Source organism: Oenanthe melanoleuca, chromosome 4, assembly GCF_029582105.1.
Source record: "Oenanthe melanoleuca isolate GR-GAL-2019-014 chromosome 4, OMel1.0, whole genome shotgun sequence".
Lineage (NCBI taxonomy): Eukaryota > Metazoa > Chordata > Aves > Passeriformes > Muscicapidae > Oenanthe > Oenanthe melanoleuca.
This window is the reverse complement of record NC_079337.1, coordinates 5,336,482-5,356,889: the sequence shown is the minus strand read 5'-3', so window position 1 is coordinate 5,356,889 and position 20,408 is coordinate 5,336,482. Positions and strand designations below refer to the sequence as shown.

Below are 20,408 nucleotides of genomic sequence, written 5' to 3'. Positions count from 1 at the left end.
TATCACAGGAAAAACAGTGTAGTTGTTACTGCAGCTCCAATGTGCCTTTGATTAATGTAGAGAATCTCCACAGCTCCAAACCCTTGATTTTGTAAGATTTACAGTGTAGGAACAAACCCTTATTTGTGCCACTGAAAGACCAGGCAGAAGTTCCAGGAGCACAACTTGTTTCCCTGCTCACAGCAGAGGCCAGGTGTGACACCAAAGGTGGGAAATGCCTGCCTGACACCAGCAAAGGCACAAGAAAAAATAAATGCTGAACTGATTTGGATTTGGCCAGGCTGAATGGGGCACCCTGGTCTAGTGGAAGGTGTCCTTGTGGGAGTTGGAAACAGAGGGTCCCTTGTGACCCATCCTATGGCTCGAGCCCATACAAACCTTTGGTCGATTCCTCCCCTTTGCAGCAGCCAAACACTGGCTCTGTTTTTCACTCTGCCCGTGCCCCAGGACAGTGCCACAGGGTCCCCTGAGCAGCACAGCTGTGAGTGCAGCACACAAAGGGCCAGCAGCCCTGCAGCAATCCCAGGGTGCAGGGACAGCCCAGCCAAGGAACCTTTCTGCTCTGCTGTAAGGAACCGCAGGGATGCCCTGCGCCGCCCGCCTACCAAACACATGCCAGGCAAGTCTGTCCAAGAAAAGAACCCTGCTTCTCAAAAAAATTGCACTGCTTCAGCAGGAAACTCACAATGGAAAGAGAATTCTCATTTGCATCAGCTTTAAACATCCGTGTTCTGGCGCTACAAAGCCTATGGCTGATAAAGTACTCTTTCTCCTCAGCAATAATTGTGGTGAAAATGCAAAGATCTGGCAAGGTATTTGCTTCTGAAATACTTCTCTATTACCATGGAGAATTTGGAATATCCACCACTGCACTGGAACAAAGTAAAGATAAAGGAGTTTGAATGCTACTATTATTGTTAGGATTTCTTTCTTCTGTTTTTAAAGGCTCTGTGGATTTCAAAGGGGCAAGAATTAATCACAGAAATAAATCAAATACTGCTGCCAGTAACAGGCAGGAAGAACTGTTAAACAAAACCAATAAATACTCACTCAAACACACACTCACATCGATAATTACCATTTGTTAATTAACAGTGGAGTGTAAGTCCCATGGGTGCCACTAATGACAGAGAGAACTAGAATACAATTTCAAGAAAAAAAGAATAGTAACTGTCTTCGACAGTAAAGGTATTTAAATGGATCAGAGGCTGCACCTCTTTCCCTGGGGAAGATGACACATGCCATTTTCCTGCCCTGACCTCGTCTCCCCAGCTTCTCTACACTCTGCAAGAGGATGTGGATGTTTCTCTGCTCTGCTGCCAGAGCTCTCAACCAGGAGCCCTCCCTGCCTGGGGAAAACCCCTTTGCAATCAGCCAAGTGCTCATCCTCAATGACCACTGTGGCTGTGTGACTTGTCCTGGAGCCCTGGGATGCTACATTCCTTCATTCCGCTCATTCCTGGAATCCATTATCCACCAGGCAGGTCTGTAATGAGGGAGCTGTTGCACCACTAACTAAATCTTCAGGTAACTTTTTTTGTTTTTTAGCAGGTTTGTTGCAAGGCACAGGTAAAACCCAACCACTGCAACACTTCAGGCTTCAAAAGAACAGCTACTGAATAGAGAAGTCATGTTGTTAAAATTAAAAGTACGAGATTCTGATTAAAGAAAAATGATAAGTTTAACCAGGAAAAAAGATAAAAGGGCAGATAACATAATTTTATAGACAAAACAAGAATAGATGAAGGCTCAGTATAGAGAAAATTCTAAAGAAAATGGGTTATTCTGTGGCTCCACAGTATGGTGGCCCTTCCCACACACAGAAAGGTCCAGCCTTACAGAGGCATCCCTTCCCAGCCCCAAACAGCCACAAGAAAGGAACCATCAGGAGACTGTCCAGATGTTTCAAACCTGTTGAATGCTTTCATACCAATGTCCAGTGCAGGCCATTTTCAGAAAATAGAGCCACTGTCATCATAAAAATTAATGCAAACCAGCCTGGAGTAGAATTTACATTCCTCAAGAGACAGTAAATCCTCAAGAGGAGGGACCACCAGACCATCCCATCAATGTTTTCAAAATCCAGGGTAGCCAGACAAAACCTATCAGCCTGTAACACAAACAATCCCTCTGAAGTGTATGTTAGGCTCAGACTTGAAGCCATAAATCTTTCTGATGAGATACTCACACACTGTAAGAGACCCAATTCCATCCTCTGTCGTGATAAAACTGAATTTCAAATGCTTAGCGTGCACAGGCTGGCAACTGGGAAACTATCACTGGTTGAGCTCAATATCTGAGAGGGAAAATGACTTTTAGGGGACTCATTAGATGAGAACATTGAGCTGGAAGCTACTGACAGGCATTGACTGTGTAAACCTACAATGGCATATTTATAAAGCAGCTCAACATAGGATATATCTTTCAAAACATACAAATTAAAGTCATCCCACTGAAGGTAGCCTGGTGTAACTTTCACCTTAAATCTATACACAACATCTGTTAAATGGATTCAAGACTGCCACTACATTACATAAACTCTTGTACTTGTAAAGCTGTGGTGAATCACACAGCTGTATCCTACTATTCTCCTTCACATCACTGGGGGGAAAGAAAAAAAAAAAAAAATCACAGCAATTCACAAAATGCTGTCAGCTAACATAAGGACAACTCTTCCCCAAAGGAGCAAAGATTCCCAAAAATAACTTATCTTGAGACCTCTGGTTTAAGAGCAGAGAATTGCAACTGATGTTATTGAACAAGAGCAAAAACTGTGGTGTCCACACATCTCAGCATCGCCAAAACCCTGGGTGTTGTGTAGGATTCATTCAGGAGGTACATAATTACACTTTTCAGCAAGATGCAACCATTGCTGGTGGTAGCCAACAACATGGAATTACAAGTGGAATATGATAACCATTGTCAACTGCTTTGGACAAGGTTACAATTCCCTTACTTACAGGACAAAGTTCTCATCTTCCACATGACAAAAAAATCTCACACTGGAAAAAGCACATCTTGAGCCTTTTCACCAAGCACTTAGAAATGTCAAGCCAGAGCAATGGCAAGTGGCTTAGAACTGGGAAAAACTTATCAAATCCCTGGTTTGCAATTCCAGCAGAGCAAAACACAAAAAGAAGTGTTGGTAAATCATTCAAAGTAGGTGTTACTTAACCTAAAACCCACAGATTGTGACAGCTTTTCTCTCCCAAAACCATCAAATGACCTGGAGCACACATGACTATATTAAGATCTTGATAGCTATCACATGTAAATTAATGTTTCTGGCTACATTTCGTATATTGTGAAATATTTGCCTGTGTTTTTATTGTGCACAACAACAACAACTCCAACTGTGCCTCCTCTACATTCTTTTATAACCGTTTTATATGCTCAGTGGGGGAACAGAAAAAGAATTTAGTTAATCATTAAGCTTTTTCTTTCTAAAAGCAAGCCATGCTGACTGTCCCAATTAATCAATGTCTCTGGAAGTTGCAGAGGAAATTTAATGCACTGTTTCTGTTTCAGAATCCTTTATTCCAAGCACCAGCCTTCTGGTTTTCAAATGAAGAAATACACATACAGCCAGATATTTGCTATAATCAAAATAAAATTGATTTTGGGGTGGTGGTGAAAGTTATATTTCAGCCTACTAAAAGCAATTCCTTAATTCCAATACAACTTTTTGAAATGAAAACTAAAAAAACTATGAGTAAACTGAATTTCTTATCGGGAGACTGTCACCTAAATATAATTAAATATTTATGAGCCTCTGAATTTCACACAGTTTATTTCATACCATTCCCTCTGCAGGTGAAGCTGGAGCCTCAGAAAGGTGGACCTGTCACCACCAACCTGCTCTCAAGCATTCCAGAAGGATTTGCTGGTTGCTATTCCCAGTATAAACAGAAACCTGCATCTGCTATGGGATCTGCTACTGAAAACTGGCCAAATCCCAAATACAGGGGCATGCAGATCCCAATGTGGACTTCAACTGCCTATCCCAACTTAAGTCAGACAAAACAGCCACTTTTTGTCTTTATAAAACTATGCCACAACAGAAAGCCTCTAAATGAAAACTCAATTACTTTTAACTATATGAGCAGGGAAAAGTGTTTTTGCTTACAAATTATATTCTAGACTTTGACTTCTCCACCCAGGCTCCCACCAAACTGCTCCCCATTAAGCTTCCCTGCAGCCCAGTCACTTCACAGCAAAACTTATCCCTAGTTCTCTTCCTTGGAGTACTGTGCTGACACCATTGTCTCCTATTCCTTTTCACAGAGCTCCAGCCATGTAAAGTGCCTAATTATAGACTCCAGAACGTCTTGATTTCCTTATTTCCTTGGCAAGGGCCAAGCTTTCTGTTAGATGTTTAGTGTTTACCCCGAGTCACTTTCAATATAGATTTTAATTTACACAAGTAGAAGGTCCTTCTCATGTACTCAGGCCCTTATTTTCTGCTTGGTTATACCAATGTAAATTAAGAGCAATTTAACTAAACAGAGTTGTACTGAAGGAAAATTAGCATAACTCAAAGGAAAGCCAGTCCACTGTTTAGTAATAATTTCTTCCATATACTCTAGATTCTCATGCTTTAGAGAGCCAAAGCTGTAATAACAATCTTATATTTTCACAGGAAAAAAAGGAGCGTTTTCTTACTCACACAAAAGGGCTTTTTTTCTTGTTCTAAGAAAAGGGAATATAGCTGGGCTGCATTTATTTTTCTATTTGTATAGTGGTAGCCACAATTAATAATCATAATATTATGGTGTATTTTTAGAAGAGACTGTTTTGTACGTGTGAGACCTCATGGCATCAGAAAAGCACATTAAATTTTATGGCACTAAACTTCAGAATGAAAAACTATCTCCCTCCATCAGTTTTGGGCAGCTTTACTGTTGTGAATTGTATTTCCATGGGTGTTGTAAAAACAGATACATGTGGGATGATCAAGAAAGGACAAAGAGTATCTAGATGACAACAGCCCAAAACAGCCCTGATTTGGATGAAGGTCAGTTACACCATTAGGAGTATGACTTTGCCATCAGATTTTTAATATCTTAATTTCTATGAAAAACAACTGTGATATTTCAACTTAATGACTGCAAATTGAAAAAATACCTTCAAAATGAAATGTATTTGCCCTAGTGTGAAGTCTCATGTGCCATTTTTTCTCCCATGCTCACCAGGGAGAACATCTTGCAGATTTCCAGCTACACTACTACCATCATTTACAAGACAAGAATCTCAGGGCCCTCGAAAGAAATTGCCTCTAAGATCTTGCTTTAGATAGATGGAGGGAAGAAAAGGTCTTGCTTCTCCTCAGCCTTGCCCTGATGGATGGTGCTGCTCATGGGGGGAACAGCTCTGACAGACTTGGAACAGCCACCACGTCTGGTGGCAGTGATTTATTTCTGCAAGCAGCTTTAAAGTTCAGGCATGACATCTCCAGATAGCAGTGACCAGTTCATTTCTAGAACAATAAATAACAAATGCTAAGGACTGGGCTGGGCTTTGCCCAGATTAAGAGTGTGTGGGACTTGCTCTTCCTTAACACATTCCTGTCCTGCAGTGGCCTGGATTCCTCCTGGGCATCACCTGGGAGGACAGGGCATTATTTGTGCATGAGTGTCCACATGTTTGCACCTGATGTATAAGACAGACATGAGAGAAGGCAATAAATAAATGACTGTGGTGATAAATCACCTGGAGACAGGCAGGGGCCGTGTGAGAGCAGAGGCAGCCACGTGCTTCCAAGGCTTCCCAGCCCAGTTTTTAGGAGCTACTTCCAGCAGGGGATGGGGATTTTTCTATTAGCAGATAAGAACTGAAGGTTGGACAGCATGACATAAATCCCTGAAGATCCATTATTGTTCATTTGTTAGACCTAAAAGGAGGGCTTAGCTCCAGCCCTGGCGCCCTACCGAGGAGTATTGAATTTACAAACTCCTTCCCTACGCTGTAAAACCTATCAAAATAAACATATTGCACAATGCAGTCGTCTTCCTCCCCTCTCAGCCGTCCCTCACACACAAACTCAAAACAGCACTGAGGAGAAAGAAAGAAAAAAAACACCACAAACCCAACACAATAAGAGACACCTTTATCAGCCTCAGCCATCTGTGTTCCTCCAGCCTGATCCAAGCATTTTGGCAGGCATGTGTGCAGCCTGCTCCTACCCCATATCATCCTGCCCTGCTAGAAGAAGTCCCCTCCCTCTTCCTCCCCTCTCTGCTGGCAGTGTTCTGAGTCTGTTAATTCCAGGACTGAAATAACAAGGTATTGGTGTGCATATGTTGAATTAATCACCATCTCAACATAATCACTTAACCCCATTCTGAGGAACTGCAACCCCACTTGGTAGCTTAGCCCAAAAAACAAACAGATGTCAAAAAAACCCCACAACTTTCATTGCTGACCAAAGGACTTATCTGGAGTTTAGAAATGTATAGGTAAAAAAAAAAAAAAAACCAGGCTAATTCCTCAAAAGTTTGAAGCACATAAGTTAATGGCACTGCTAAAGAATGAAAACAGTGGTAAGAAAATCACCACCACCATAAATTACTTCCCAGACAATCTGACATGACCCTACCGGGGTTAAAACTCTGGATTTTCATTAATTTGTTCACTGAAATCATAAAGGTTCAAATTCTTTCCTCAAAGCAAGAAGACACAAAAACTTTATAAGGCAACTTTCAAATCATGCTCAAGAAAAAAAGTCTTTTAAATACATTCAGAAATGCAGGTCTCAAAAGAATAAGAGTACAATAAACTACTGGGTTCACCTTCTGTTTCTAAACAGCCTTGTAACAGCAACATATTTTCAATATTTCAGGAAGCATGACATTTTGATAGATTAAAAAGAAATGTTGTATTGAAAAGAATAAAGAATGAAAATGGGGAAAACACCAGGAACCCTGAATTGTAATAATATGGAAGAAAACCCCTATGGAAAAGTCAGGCTTTAAACACATATATTACAGATGTGCAGCTCTGGCATCTTATTTATTCCTCTGAACTATTTCAGGAGAATTCTCCTAATTTATCAAAAATGATCCAGAAAGGAGCTGACATGAAAAGCACTCAGCTCAGCTCTCTCTCCAGCTCTCCAAGGAACAATTTATCTCCTAGTACACTGTGAGGGAAACAGAATCACCAATTTCCCCATCCACAGTGCCCATGGCAAACACCCCTCCAGCTTAAAGCAGAGTTTTTTCTGTCTTAATATACATACATGCCCTGTGAGGTGAATTTGGTTTTTTTTCCTGTCCCCAGATGCTCCAAGATGCTGTACATCAAATTCTTATTTTGGAAGCCAATTAGCATGGCTCTGTGTAATTCAGCACTATCTAGTGTTGGATGCTGCTTAAATTAATCTGGTACAAGTAGGGTAGAAATTCTGTTCATAGCTCAGAAAGATGACTACACATCTGGGCAGGTGAAACATCATATACATGTTCTTTGAACTAACAGACTTCTCGTGGATTATATCGCAGCTACCAAAAATGAAATGTTTGCCTTAAAACCCAAAGAGGACTAGGTATGAAGCACTTGTTTAAAACCTTAATGTTGATCTCATTTATATTTTAAACAAGCATTAAAATTCAAACAATTTCCAAAGAAATCCTGGAGGAAAAAACTTTAAATGATTTTATAACCAAAACTAACACTCATTAGCATAACTCACTGGGTTGAAAGTTGTCTTCTGTTACTTTTTGCTTCAATAGTAGATGATAAACTTGCATCAGCAGCAGTATCAGAGCAGAGTTGTGACCCAGCCCAGAGCAGCTCCACAAGCAGAAAGCCCCAGGCAGGATGCAGACCCTGCTCCCAAAGGCAGGACATGCACATGGGTGATGCTGGCCCAGCTCTGCTCTCCAGGAGAGCACAGCAATGAGACATGATGCTCCATCTGGGGATGGAGACCTCCAAAAGCAGCTGCTGTCCTAGCCCAGCTCATAAATCCCCTCTTCATTCCCGTCAGAGACAGTCAAGCTCCATACTCTTAAGATGCCCCATAAAAGAGAGATCCAGCTAACAGCCTGGAAAGGAGTCAAAAGTAACTTGTAAAACACAAAGTCTCCAGCTCATCAGTTTTATCAGTGCCACTCATACAGAATTTAATAAGGAGTAGATGAGATGAGGGCTGGAGCACCTCTTCTGTCAAGACAGGCTGACAGAGCTGGGGTTGCTCAGCCTGGAGAAGAGTCCAGGGAGATTCTAGAGCACCTTCCAATGTCTGAAGGGGCTATGGGAGAGCTGGAGAGGAACTGTTCACAAGGGTCAATATATGGCACTGCACAAACCTATTCCCATTCGCTTCACCTAAAGATCTGTGAGAAAAACCCTGTCTTCGTGTTCCAGCTCTATCAGAGAATCCCAATCAGCTTCACAGGGCTCTTAGCAGCCATATTCCCTCACATGGCCACTGCCCAAACTTGGGAGCCCAGCCTTGGCCATGGGAGGACAGAGTGTAGCGGGTGAGAACGTGATGAAGCACAAGAAGATGGTCTCCTCCAAAAGGAGCCCCCAAAAGTTCTTTCCACCTGTCTGAGCCTCAGAGCTGCTGAATGCCCTCCTGTCTGCAGGTCTGGACGGCTGCATTAATTGCAGCAGAGCCCTTACACACTTATTTAAGATCAAGGTCCCTTATTAAGGCTGTGCCAACACAAGCCACAGCCTACCTACCATCAGCATGCATGTGTGATGGCTGCAGGACACGAAATGCTCAGGGAAACTCTTGTTTTCTTTACTTTTTGCATAGCTGTTGGCACATAAATTACCACTTCATAGCAGGCCCCCTGAAATTCTTCTGCATTAACTAACACAGCTCGATGTATTTTTACAGCATGATCATGGCTATCAGTTTCCATCTGTTCTACTGTCCTTTTGGAATGTTTTCGCTGTGAGGAAGTAAACAAAAATAGATCACTGTAAAAACAAACCTGCCTGACAGTCTAGACTGAGGGTCTAATTAAAAATAAGATTTATTAGAATAGAGAGAAACGCTGCAGCGAAACAAAGACACAGTTTCTCTAACATATCTGGTATTATTCTTGGCAAAGCAGAGTCAGGCTATAAATTCACTGAAACAAATCAGTGTGGCACCGATGCACCATTCTGATCTAGCATCACTTTTCCAAACTGGGAATGTGTGAGGATAACTCTTTGTTTCACTTCAATCTCAGTCACCATAAATTCCTTTTTTCATTGGAGCTCGAGTGTGCTAGGGCTTGTCTACACACAAGGTCTTGCACAGAGTAAGAAACCAAACTGAGTTAGCAGTAATGCTAGTCTAGACACAGTTAAAACAAACTGTGCCAGCAGAGCTATGTCATGCCAAGGACTTGCTTTGATATAAATTAGATGGACACCTTGCTCCTGGAGGGGGGGAAGTGGCAATTCAAACTTGGAAAGACTCAGAACATGGAAACTTCTGCCGGTCGAAAGGGAATGAGCATCCTTTGGGGTGCAGCCTCAGAGAAACTGCACAAGACAGCAGCACAGATCTCAGACAGCACCCCCAACACACCAGTAAAGATACAGGTGAGGGCAAGGAGGCTTTGGTGACCAACTTCTGAGCAAATGAGCAGCCACTGGCTGCTTCCCCTAACACATGGAAAGAACCCTGCGCTCCCCCAGCCCTGGGGGTATCACTTTACACAGAATAAGGACCCACTCACTAACATCAACAGGGCCCAAGAACCATTTGGAGATTTGTATGAAGAATTTAACACTTTGCAAAAATAAGCACATGAAAATTTTGCCCTGTTTTTTTGGCTATTATTTCTGGTGTTTGCACTAGAGACGCATGAAAAATAATATTTTCCATAATAAAGAATGTTGTTTTTAGAAGTCTAGTGATTTTTAACATAAAAATTACTAAGTGACCTCACATGCAAAAATGCCCAAAGGCTGCTCAAATAGCAAAGAAATGAGAAATTCTAGATATTAAGAACACGTAGCAAGGCGGAATCATTAAAGAAATTAGAGAGGATGAAAAAAGGGCCAACTTTGAACCAAAACACACAAATTGGTTTTGAATAGTTTTCCACATAAGGAACATTCATCTCCCACTCCAGTTCAAGGACAGCTTAGAGATCCTTTCTCAGATTGTGCAAATGACAGCAGTAACTTGAATAATTACACGTTTCTCAGAATCAGCAATATCAGCTTTAGGAAGAAAAAAAAACGTGTGTTTGGAGCTGGGACAAGGCAGCAGATTTGCATTGTTTACTCCAGCGTTTCATAAGCAGTTTCCTTTGTCAGGCAACAATTGATGTGCCATGTATCATTAAAGAATGAATTGATCTATAAATAGCATGAATACAAGGAGAACCCCATTGTTCTTATTTTTGCTGGTAAATACCAGACGTGCCAAGATAAGGCTTCTCTGAACTGAGTTTCAAATTCCCTTACTAAATGCAAAGCCTTCCATCAGCCAGCTTGGCTGGACAAGTGTCACCTTCAGTGTCTGGCCCCACCAGGCCACCCCTTTTCCTCTGTGCATGGCTGATGAGTGACAGCACATCCCTGAAGCAGTGCCCAGCCCAAGGGATGCAGGAGTGACACAGGACACAGCCTGGGCTGGCACAAAAAGCTCCTCATCACCTATTTACCATGCAATCCTGGGTTTATGGCCATGGCTGCACTTCCTACTGAGTCAAGGCAAAATGATTGTCTTTCCAGGAGGCCATTCATTCTGCCTTTCCTCATTAACCTCCAGATCTTTACTAAGCATTGTCTGAAATCCCCACATCTTGCCTGAACAAACCCTTCCCCAGCTGGAAAGTCCAAGATTCCCAACAGTGTCAATCATGAAGTACTCACAGGATGAAGCTACAAATGCACAAGTGCAGAAGAAAATCCAGTGTCATTTCTCCCTGTCTCCCTCTTTTGAGAGGATATTACAATTCCCAGGTAAAAAGCACTAACAGGACCACTGATCTGCCTCTCCAAGTATTTCCATTTTTAAATCAATAAACCTCTCACTGGAAGTTCATACACTTTGTTCATTTACACCCTTCCCCTCCCTTCCTTGGGAGCTACGAACCTATTTAAAGCATTTGAAAGATGCTGAACTGAAAGAGGAATTCACTTCCCAAGGTGTTACCCTCTCTCAGTTGGCACAGATGATACATACACCACTATATATGATATATATATAGGGACTACTGGTTCCCAGCAAGCCCACAGCTCCCTCTAAGGAAGCCACCCACTGAAGGGTTAAACATGCAAACTGGAGATCCTGTCTAATTCCTCTTAATCCCTGGTAACACAGCACAGAAGAGGAGGTATTGTCCCTGGGTTCCTATTATTGCTGCCAGACACAAACCAGGGTACAACACACAAATACATCCACCTAAAATATCCTGCAGCATGGTCCTTGCTTGGGGAGCCAAGACTGAGGGGAGCCATGGGGTGTGCAAGTGATGCCAGGAGAAATCAGTCATTCTATATTAAATACAAAATCATAAATATAAATATAAAATAAATATTTAAACCCTCAGCCCTGCCCAAAAGGTTGAAAGAGAATTTATCCTGGAAAGCCAAGAGAAAAGAGTTAAGCAATTGCTAAGGGGTTTTTCCTAGCAGAAACATTAAAAATGTATAGAATGGCAAACTGAAGAGACCCCTTTAGGATAGCTACATTATTCTTTTTTACATGAGATCAACAGTGAAGATTGTCCTAACCTAATGATTAATACAACAGGGGAAAAGCTAAGACTCATCACAAAACACATTCAGACAATGTCAAATTATCTGGTTTGTCACTGTAGATTACAAATGGGATAAAGATCCCAAATAAAATTAAAAAACAGCCTTTCAGATCCAACAACTACCATCCAAAATTACACCATCTAGCTGTAAAACACACTGGAAAAAGCACTTGCATCTTCTCTACAAATCTCAAATATTTGGTATTTGAAGAAAGCTTTTCCTCACCACTTGCACTTTCCTGATACACACCCCACCACCACTTTCCTCTCCTATAGTAACAACAAACACAGAAACATACACAAGGTAACAGCAAGTGCTAAAAAAAGCCACAATTTGTAAACAGACCTGGCTGTTTCCTAAACTTTGGCTGTTACTTTACTGAAAGTAACAGAAACCTTCAGTTTCAAGGCACGTCAGTCGCTTTGGGTTCAGCACAAAGGATTCCCCCAGTCCTGCCCTTGCACACTGTTCACAAAGCACCTACACACAGCCCTGGGAGCTGCGCAGTCAGTGGCTCTTTAGTCTGATCCCACAGGGAGAAACCCAGGCATGGATGAGAAATATTGAAAAGATACTTTTTTTCTTCAGCTAGGACACTAAGTGGATCTTTTCCATAGAGTTGATATTGTTTTAAAAGATAAATAAAATAAATTAGTGACAGAATTTATGGGGAAAAAAGAACAAAAAAACACACCACTTCCCAAGGACAAGGATTAATTCGAGTGGTTTCACGCAAGCCTGCTCTTCTTTTATACTGCCTGCTGGCCAGACAAAGCCGGGTCTCTGTTTGGAAGCTGTAAATGTCTCTATTTCACACCAGGTATCTGTCACCCCAGCCCATTGCTGGAGCCTGTGTCACACAAAAGAGCTATTAACTCCTTTACCCTCCCGGCTCTGCTGGCCAATCTCAGACAGCACTTTTAGCACTGGGCAGTTCCCCATGCTCAGAGGTTCCCCCACATGCAAATTAAGGTAATTTCTGCCATCAGGGCAGAGAGTGCAGCAGACAATGAAGAATAATCATGTAGACATTGTTAAAAATATCCTATTACCATTCTTCCCTTTTTCTTTAACCATACCGAGACAAAACCCAACACACTCTTCATAAAACAATAAAATACACAATATTAATGTTTCCTCCCAACCAAAAAAAAAAAAAAAAAAATCCAAACCAAAACCAACAAGCAAAATCAAATAGAAAAAAATATGTATAAATATGTTGAAAAAAAAAGCTGCATTGCTTATTCAGCACCCAGTCAGCTTGCACACAGAATGTCACTGAAGCAGTTCTTGTGTTGGACAGCACAAGCTTTCCAGACAAATCCCATCAGTTAAGAGGAAGACTGCATATGGTTATGTTTTTGCAAGTAGAAAGCTGATTATAATTTATAATACATTTATAAAGAAGCACAGTAAGCTAATTACATTTGGGAGAAGACACATTTTAGAGACTATAAAGATACAACCAGTAATAGGAAAGTCTAACTCCCAATTATGCCTCTCAAAGTTCTTTACAGAATAAAACATTTGCTTGTGATTTCAGAAGTGGTTTGCATTCAATGGTGAAAAAGTTGTTCAAGGTTTCAATGGTTGCTCTATTCCCTGCTCAGCAAACACTCATGTTAAATGCTTTTACACCATGTAAGAATATTGCAGCCATAGGGTTGGGTCTCCTGTGAGTCCTTCCCCAATCAAGAAACTCTTTGCTCAAACTCAGAGCTGAAGGGTCATGATCCAAATGCCCAGTGACCAAGGGCTGACCCTCAAAACAACTGTCCATCAAGACAAAATGTGGCATAACAGTAAGGAAAAAATTATAAAGGTGTAGCTTTTATAAATTGCTTCACAACATGGATATTCTCATAAAAGTAGCATGCATTATTTAAACCGGCAGCACTACTAAAACAGGTCACTTTCCAACATGCTGCTGTTGGACAAATCATGACCATCAGAAGCACACTGCATGCACACCAGGATGGGATCACATCCAAGATGGAACAGTGCTGAAATTCCCTGACAATCACTTCTGAGAGGATTTGTCACTGCCACTACAGGAGAGCAAGGTTACACACATACACAGATCAAAGCAAACTTAACCTGCTGAAGCAACAACAAAAGCAGCTATGAAGAGAAAAAAAATCCACAGCTGCCAAATAAGGATTGGAAATACCATTTTTGCTAAAATCAAGCAAAAAAACCCCAAACCTGCAAACCACCACAGTGTCAAAAGTAAGACTGAAATCCCAGGAGGAAGTATGGCTGGGGGATCTGTAGGGCTGTGCAGGACTGAGGGAGTATGTTCAGCCAGAGAGGGAAATGGTTGGACCACCACACTCTACCAGCATCCTCTGCTGGCTGACTCCCTCAGCAGTGCCAGCCCCAAATTCCCGGGAATGGCAAGTCAGAGGCTCCTGCTGAAGTGCAGAAGGCAGCTCCAGGAGATGCTGCAGCTTAAAGCCAACACAAGACTCCTTTTCACACCTGGCTTCTCAGTATTACTGCAGAAGACAGGAGGAACGGTGCGAATGATCAGCTCTGTGACTGCAGACAGAGCAAATAAAACACCTGGACTTCACAGGTGACTTTCCAAACCTGGTTTCCACCCTTTGCTTTTCAAGCTAGTCAGGCAGAAAACCCTTAAAGACCCTTCAGTCAAGGCAAATGGCTTTGTGCTAAGGGAAGTTTCCAACTAAAATGTTACCACCAAGAAGAGAAACACAACCATTTTCATACTCATCAGCGAGCTAGCTGAGAGAGGTAACCTAAACTGGAGGTGTGTGGGGAAGGACTTAGGCAGGGATGGCAAGAACTTCCATGACTGTTCAGAGCCAACCCCCAGCCCAAGAGAACAGCCAGCCCCAGCCCTGGAGCGCCAGCGGAGCGAGAAGACAAACAAAGAGGGAACACCGCCGTACCTCTGCTCGCTGGGTGCGGGGCAGAAGGGCCGACTTCTCGATGGCGTAGACATCCACCAGGTAGAGGCGGGCGCCCCGCTCCCTGTCCAGCACGGCGGCGGTCTGCAGCAGGCCCGAGCGGCGCCCGATGGTGAAGAGGCGGCCCAGGCCGCGCCGCTCGCCGCGCACCGCCACGATGTAATACTCCACCTGCGCCGCCGGGCCCCGCGGGCTCGCCGCCGCCAGGGAGATCACCTCGGTGCCGACGGGCTCGCCCTCCTTCAGCACGGTGACGTACTTGGGCTGGCTGAACACCGGCCCGTCCGCCCCCTGCAGAATTATGGTCAGCTCGGTGGTGGATCTCCTCCTCTCGGCGCCCAGGTCGGTGGCGGAAACGATGAGGTTGTAGATGAGCTGGGAAGGCACCAAGGCGGAGGCCACCCTCAGGTCGCCGCTGTAGCGATCCACGATGAAGGTTTCGGTGTCTCCGTTGACGATCTCGTACTCCACCTCCCCGTTGGCACCCTCGTCGGGATCGGCGGCCACGATGGTGGTCAGGACGGAGCCGATCAGCACCGAGGGGTCGGCCGCCAGCGCGTTCTGCGACACGAACACGGGCACGTTGTCGTTCTGATCCGTCACCAGCACGGTCACGTTCTTGAGGGCGAAGCGCCGGGACTCCACGGGGACGGCCTGGTCCGTGGCCTTGACCGTCAGCTCGAAGAGGTTGGCGAACTCCCGATCGATCTCGGCGTTGGTAAATATGGTGCCCCCGGCCTCGTCGATGCGGAAGTGGTTCCCCCTCGGTGTCTGCTGGATGATGGCGTACGCCAGCTGCCCGTTAATGTCCGCGTCCGGATCGTGAGCCGTCACGGAAAGCACCGAGGTGCCCACGGGAACGTTCTCAACGATGGACTTAAAGATGTCTCCCGGAGGAAAGTGAGGGGGGTTGTCATTGAAATCCCTCACGTGTATGACCACCGACATGGTGGAGGAGCGCGGGGGCCTGCCTTGGTCCTTCGCCGTTATGTTGAGCTTGTACAGGGACTGCGTCTCAAAGTCCAGTTTCTTGGCGAGAAAAATACTCCCGGTGTTGGGACTGATGCTGAAGGTCCCGTGATTGTTTGTCCCCGTAATGCTGTAGTGGAGGTCAGCGTTGTCACCCGAATCAGAATCGGTGGCAGTGACAGAGGACACAAGCTCGCCGACCCGCATATTTTCCAAGACATCCACTAACAAGGTTGATTTAGGGAAGGAAGGGCTGTTGTCATTTTCGTCCAAGACATCAATGCTCAACATGCAGGTCGAGCTCAGGGACACGGCTCCAGAGTCCACTGCTTGGATGACAAGGGAGTACGAGGCAGTAGCCTCATGATCCAGTCTGCCCACCAAGGTCACTTGGCCTGTGCTGCTGTCTATTGCAAACTGATTCTCCTCATTTCCCTTGATTACAGAGTAGTGAATCAACCCATTAACCCCTTCATCAACATCTGAGGCAGAAACCCTCAGCACCTGTGTCAGATTTGCTGCCAATTCTGATATAGTAGCTTGGTAAAGATCTTTCAAAAATTTTGGCGCGTTATCATTGATGTCCTTCATGTAGATCTGTACGGTTGCCTGATCCTTCAGAGGCTTTGGCAGCCCCTGATCTGTTGCTATTACCGTAAGACTAAATACTGCAGCTCCCCTCTGTCTCATGAGAGCTTCTCTGTCAAACTGGTGAGTGCTTCTGATTTCCCCAGTTACTGTGTTCAGCTCGAAATCAGGCTGCATATGCTCAAATGAATACCTGACCTCACCATTCGGCCCAAAGTCTTTATCTACAGCATTTATTTTACCCACGTAGGACCCGCCCCTCTGTTCCTCTTCAAAATAAAACACATAGTTGGTACTGTTGAACAGGGGCCTGTTATCATTTACATCCTCCAGAATCACAGTAACGTTCACAGTAGCATTGAGTGGTTCTACTGCTCTGTCAGAGGCAACAACCAGTAAAACATATCTTTCCTGAAGTTCACGGTCCAGTTCACTTTTTATATACAGCTGACCATCTGGGAATATGCCAAAGGCATCCCCAGCATTTCCTTCAATTATACTGTAAGCTATTTCGCCGTTCACTCCCGAGTCTTTGTCAGAAGCCTGTACCTTAAAGAACCTGGAATTCACGGGCTCTGACTCCAAAATAGTCACTTCATAGGAAAGCTGGTCAAACACAGGAGGGTTATCGTTCACATCATGGACAGAGACAGTCAGGATAAAGTTGGAGGACAACTGAGGCACCCCCATATCCGAGGCCAGGATTTCAACCTGGTAAGACCCAGCATTTATGTCAAGTGGCCCCGTTAGGCTTATAGCACCAGTTTGTTCATTGATTGAGAACAAGCCCTTTGGGTTTTGCTTAAGGCTGTAAAGGACCATGCCATTAACACCTTCATCAGGATCAAGAGCTTTGGCCTGGAATATGGTATGCCCAGCTTTCCAGTTCTCAACAACATTTACACTTTCCACTACATGAACGAAGTGTGGGGAGTTGTCATTTAAATCTTTGACAGTTATATTGACCACAGCATCGCCAGTTATCGCCCCACCCCTAGCAACCACCTTCAGCTGGTAAAATGCTTGCTCCTCCCTGTCAATAATGCTGGCTGTGGTGATCTGCCCTGTCACCCTGTTGATGGCAAACACGCCCCTCTGGTCACCTGTGGTGATGAGGTAACTGATGTTGGTGTTGAGGTCCATGGTGGAAGCAAAAACTGTACCCACGTGGTAACCCAGGGCAACGTTTTCAAAGACAACAAAACTGTACATGCCCTGGCTGAAAACAGGGGGGTTGTCCTGTGTGTCCAGGACAGTGATGGTGACAATGGCTTGGTTCTGCGACTGAAGATGGCCACCGTCAGTGGCCACGACCTGCAACTGGTAGGCAGTTTTCTCCTCCCTGTCAAGGGCTATTTTTGTAGTGATGACCCCTGTCTGCCCATGGACCTGAAACCTGGAGGTATCTCCAGCTGAGATGCTGTACTTGACCGTGCCATTGGGTCCCAGATCGGGGTCCGTGGCAGACACGGTGGTCACATAGGTCCCGGCTGGCTCATTCTCTTGGATATGGGCAAAATACTGGACGGGGTAAAACACAGGGCTATTGTCATTCACATCCAGGATGGTCACGTTAACTCGGGCCATCGAGGAGAGGGGAGGAGAGCCCAAATCAGTGGCCAGGACCTGCAAGGAGAAGTGAGACTGCTCCTCCCGGTCCAGCTGCGAGACGGTGCTGAGCCTGCCCGAGACCGGGTCCAAGCGAAACACGAGGCGAGGGGCGACAGAGGAGGGGCCAGCTGCTGCCAGCGCCGGCTCGGCCTCCTGCAGGGAGAAGCGGACAGTGCCGTTGTCCCCCAGGTCCCCATCAGTGGCGCTCAGAACAAGCAGCTCGGTCCCTGATGGCGAGTTTTCCGCCAGGGACACGCGGTAGCCCTCGGGCTGACCGAAGCGAGGCTTGTTGTCATTGACATCCAGGACGGTCACCACCAGCTGCGCGTAGGAGACCTTGGGCTGCACGCCCTGGTCGCGGGCGCTGATGTTGAGCACCACCTGAGAAGCAGTCTCCCGGTCCAGCCCGCTGGAGCTGGGGGAGCCTGCGGCATGGCCAGCCTCGGGGACAGCCGTGGTGACCAGCCCGCTGTGCTCGCTGATGCGGAACCAGCCCAGCTCGTTGCCCGAGACGATGCTGTACTTGAGGTTGGCGTTGAGCCCCGAGTCCCGGTCCGTGGCGCTCAGGCCCCGCACGTAGCTGCCCAGGGGCACGTCCTCGCTGATGTTCACCCCGTACACCGCCTGCCCGAACACGGGCGGGTGGTCGTTGATGTCGTTCACGAAGATCACCAGGCTGGCCACCGAGGAGCGGCTGACGGGAGCCGCCACCGCCCCGTCGGGGGAGAAGACGGAAGGCGGAGAGCCTGGGGGCGGCGGCGGGGCCCCGTAGTTATCCGCCACCGCCACGGTAAGGTTGTAAGCCGGGATGCGCTCCCGGTCCAGCGCGGCCGCCACCTTGATGAGGCTGAGGTTGGGCACCTTGCTGCTGTGCACCTCGAAGTGCCGCTGCTCGTTCCCCGCCAGGATGGACACGGAGATGTTCCCGTTGGCCGCGGGAGAGTCGGCATCGCTCACCGTCAGCAGGGCCACCACCGTGCCGGGGGCCGCGTTCTCGTCCACGGAGGCGAAGCGGGAGGTGGCGGGGAAGTAGCGGAACTTGACGCGGGGCTCGTTGTCGTTGACGTCGAGCAGGCGGATGAGAGCCTCGGCGCGGCCGCTCAGCGCCGGCACGCCGCGGTCCGTGGCCTGCACCGTCAGCGAGTACTGCTGCCGCGCCTCGTAGTCCAGGCGCTCCCGGATGCGGATCACCCCGCTCTCGGGGTCCACCTCGAAGGGCAGGCTGCCAGCCCCGTCCCCAGCGCCGCTGCCGTCGCCTCCCTCCAGGCGGTAGCGGATGTCGGCGTTGGTGCCCTCGTCGGCATCGGCGGCGGCCACCTGCAGAACGCTGGCCCCGACGGGCGCGTCCTCGGGCACCCGAGCCTGGTACAGCGCCCGGCTGAAGACGGGCGGGTTGTCATTGATGTCCTGCACGGTGACGTTCACCTGGAGGTAACCTCGCCGGCGGGGCTCGCCCTTGTCCTCCACCTGCACCAGCAGCTGGTAGGTGGGGGTGGCCTCCCGGTCCAGCCCTCCGCGGGAAACCAGGTGCAGGAACGCTCCCTCCCCGCTGGGGTTGAGGGTGATGTTGAGGCGGAACCGGCCCTCCTCGTTGCCGGCCACGATCCGGTAGGAGCCGTGGTCCACGCCGTTGGTGCCGCTGTCGGCGTCCGTGGCGGTGTCCAGGATGAGCTGGCGCCCGCTGCCCGTGTCCTCCTTGAAAGTCACCACGATGGAGGGGTCGGGGAAGACGGGCGCGTTGTCGTTGAGGTCGAGCACCAGGACGCGCACCTCGCTGGGGTAGGTGGGCTGGCTGGACAGCACCACCAGGTCCACCACGTCGCTGGCCAGGCTCTCGCGGTCGATGGTGGCGCGGGTGTGCAGCGCGCCCGAGGTGGCGTTGATGGCGAACAGCTCGTGGTGCTCGCTCAGGCGGTAGGTGAAGCCGGGCCGGGTGGCGATGGTGCCCACCCAGGTGCCGGCCGGCTGCTCCTCCAGCACCCGGAACACCTGGCGCGGCTCGGCGGCGGCGCTCCCCAGCGGCGGCAGCAGCGGCAGCAGCAGCGACAGCAGCAGCGGCGGCCCGCGGCCCGCGGCGACCCGCGGCCGGCCCATGGCGACCAGAGGGAGCAGCGCCCCGAGGGGGCGGCCCGGCAGCGCCGCTCGCCCCGCTCCCGCTCCTCCGCCGGCGCGGCGGACGCTGCTGTGCTGCGGACGCGGACGGCCGCGCACCCGGCACCCGCTCACGGGACGCTCCGGCTCTGCCTCAGCCGCTCCTCCCGCCGCCGCTCCGGGGCTGGGGGGCGGCCGGGGGCGCCGCGCCGCATCGCCGCTCAGCAGCCGCCGCTGCCGCCGCCGCCCGCCGCCCCGCCGGCATGGCCGAGCCGCTCCGCGATCCGCGCCCGCCCGGACCCAACTTTGCCCGGCGCTCATGGGTCCCGGCCCTCTTGACGCCCCGGCCGGCTCCCCCCACGGCCGCCCATTGGCCGCCGCTGCCGCCGCCCCGCCCCGGGCCCGCCCCGCACCGAGGGGCCGCCCCGGCGGCGGCGGGACGGGCGGGCGGCGCGGCGGGCAGGGGCGAGCCGGGAGCGGGGACTGTCCCGC

At 47.8% G+C, this 20,408-nt stretch overlaps 1 protein-coding gene across 1 annotated transcript in view; it reads right to left on the bottom strand.

Moving 5' to 3' along the window:
* FAT4 (FAT atypical cadherin 4) overlaps nucleotides 1-19,971 on the bottom strand; it is a 120,241-nt gene extending 100,270 nt beyond the window's left edge. Inside the window, exon 1 of the mRNA XM_056490015.1 lies at nucleotides 14,640-19,971. Within this exon, the coding sequence (XP_056345990.1) occupies nucleotides 14,640-19,919 (5,280 nt within the window). The 5' untranslated portion in view covers nucleotides 19,920-19,971. The remainder of the gene's footprint in view (nucleotides 1-14,639) is intronic.
* Nucleotides 19,972-20,408: the final 437 nt, after the last annotated feature.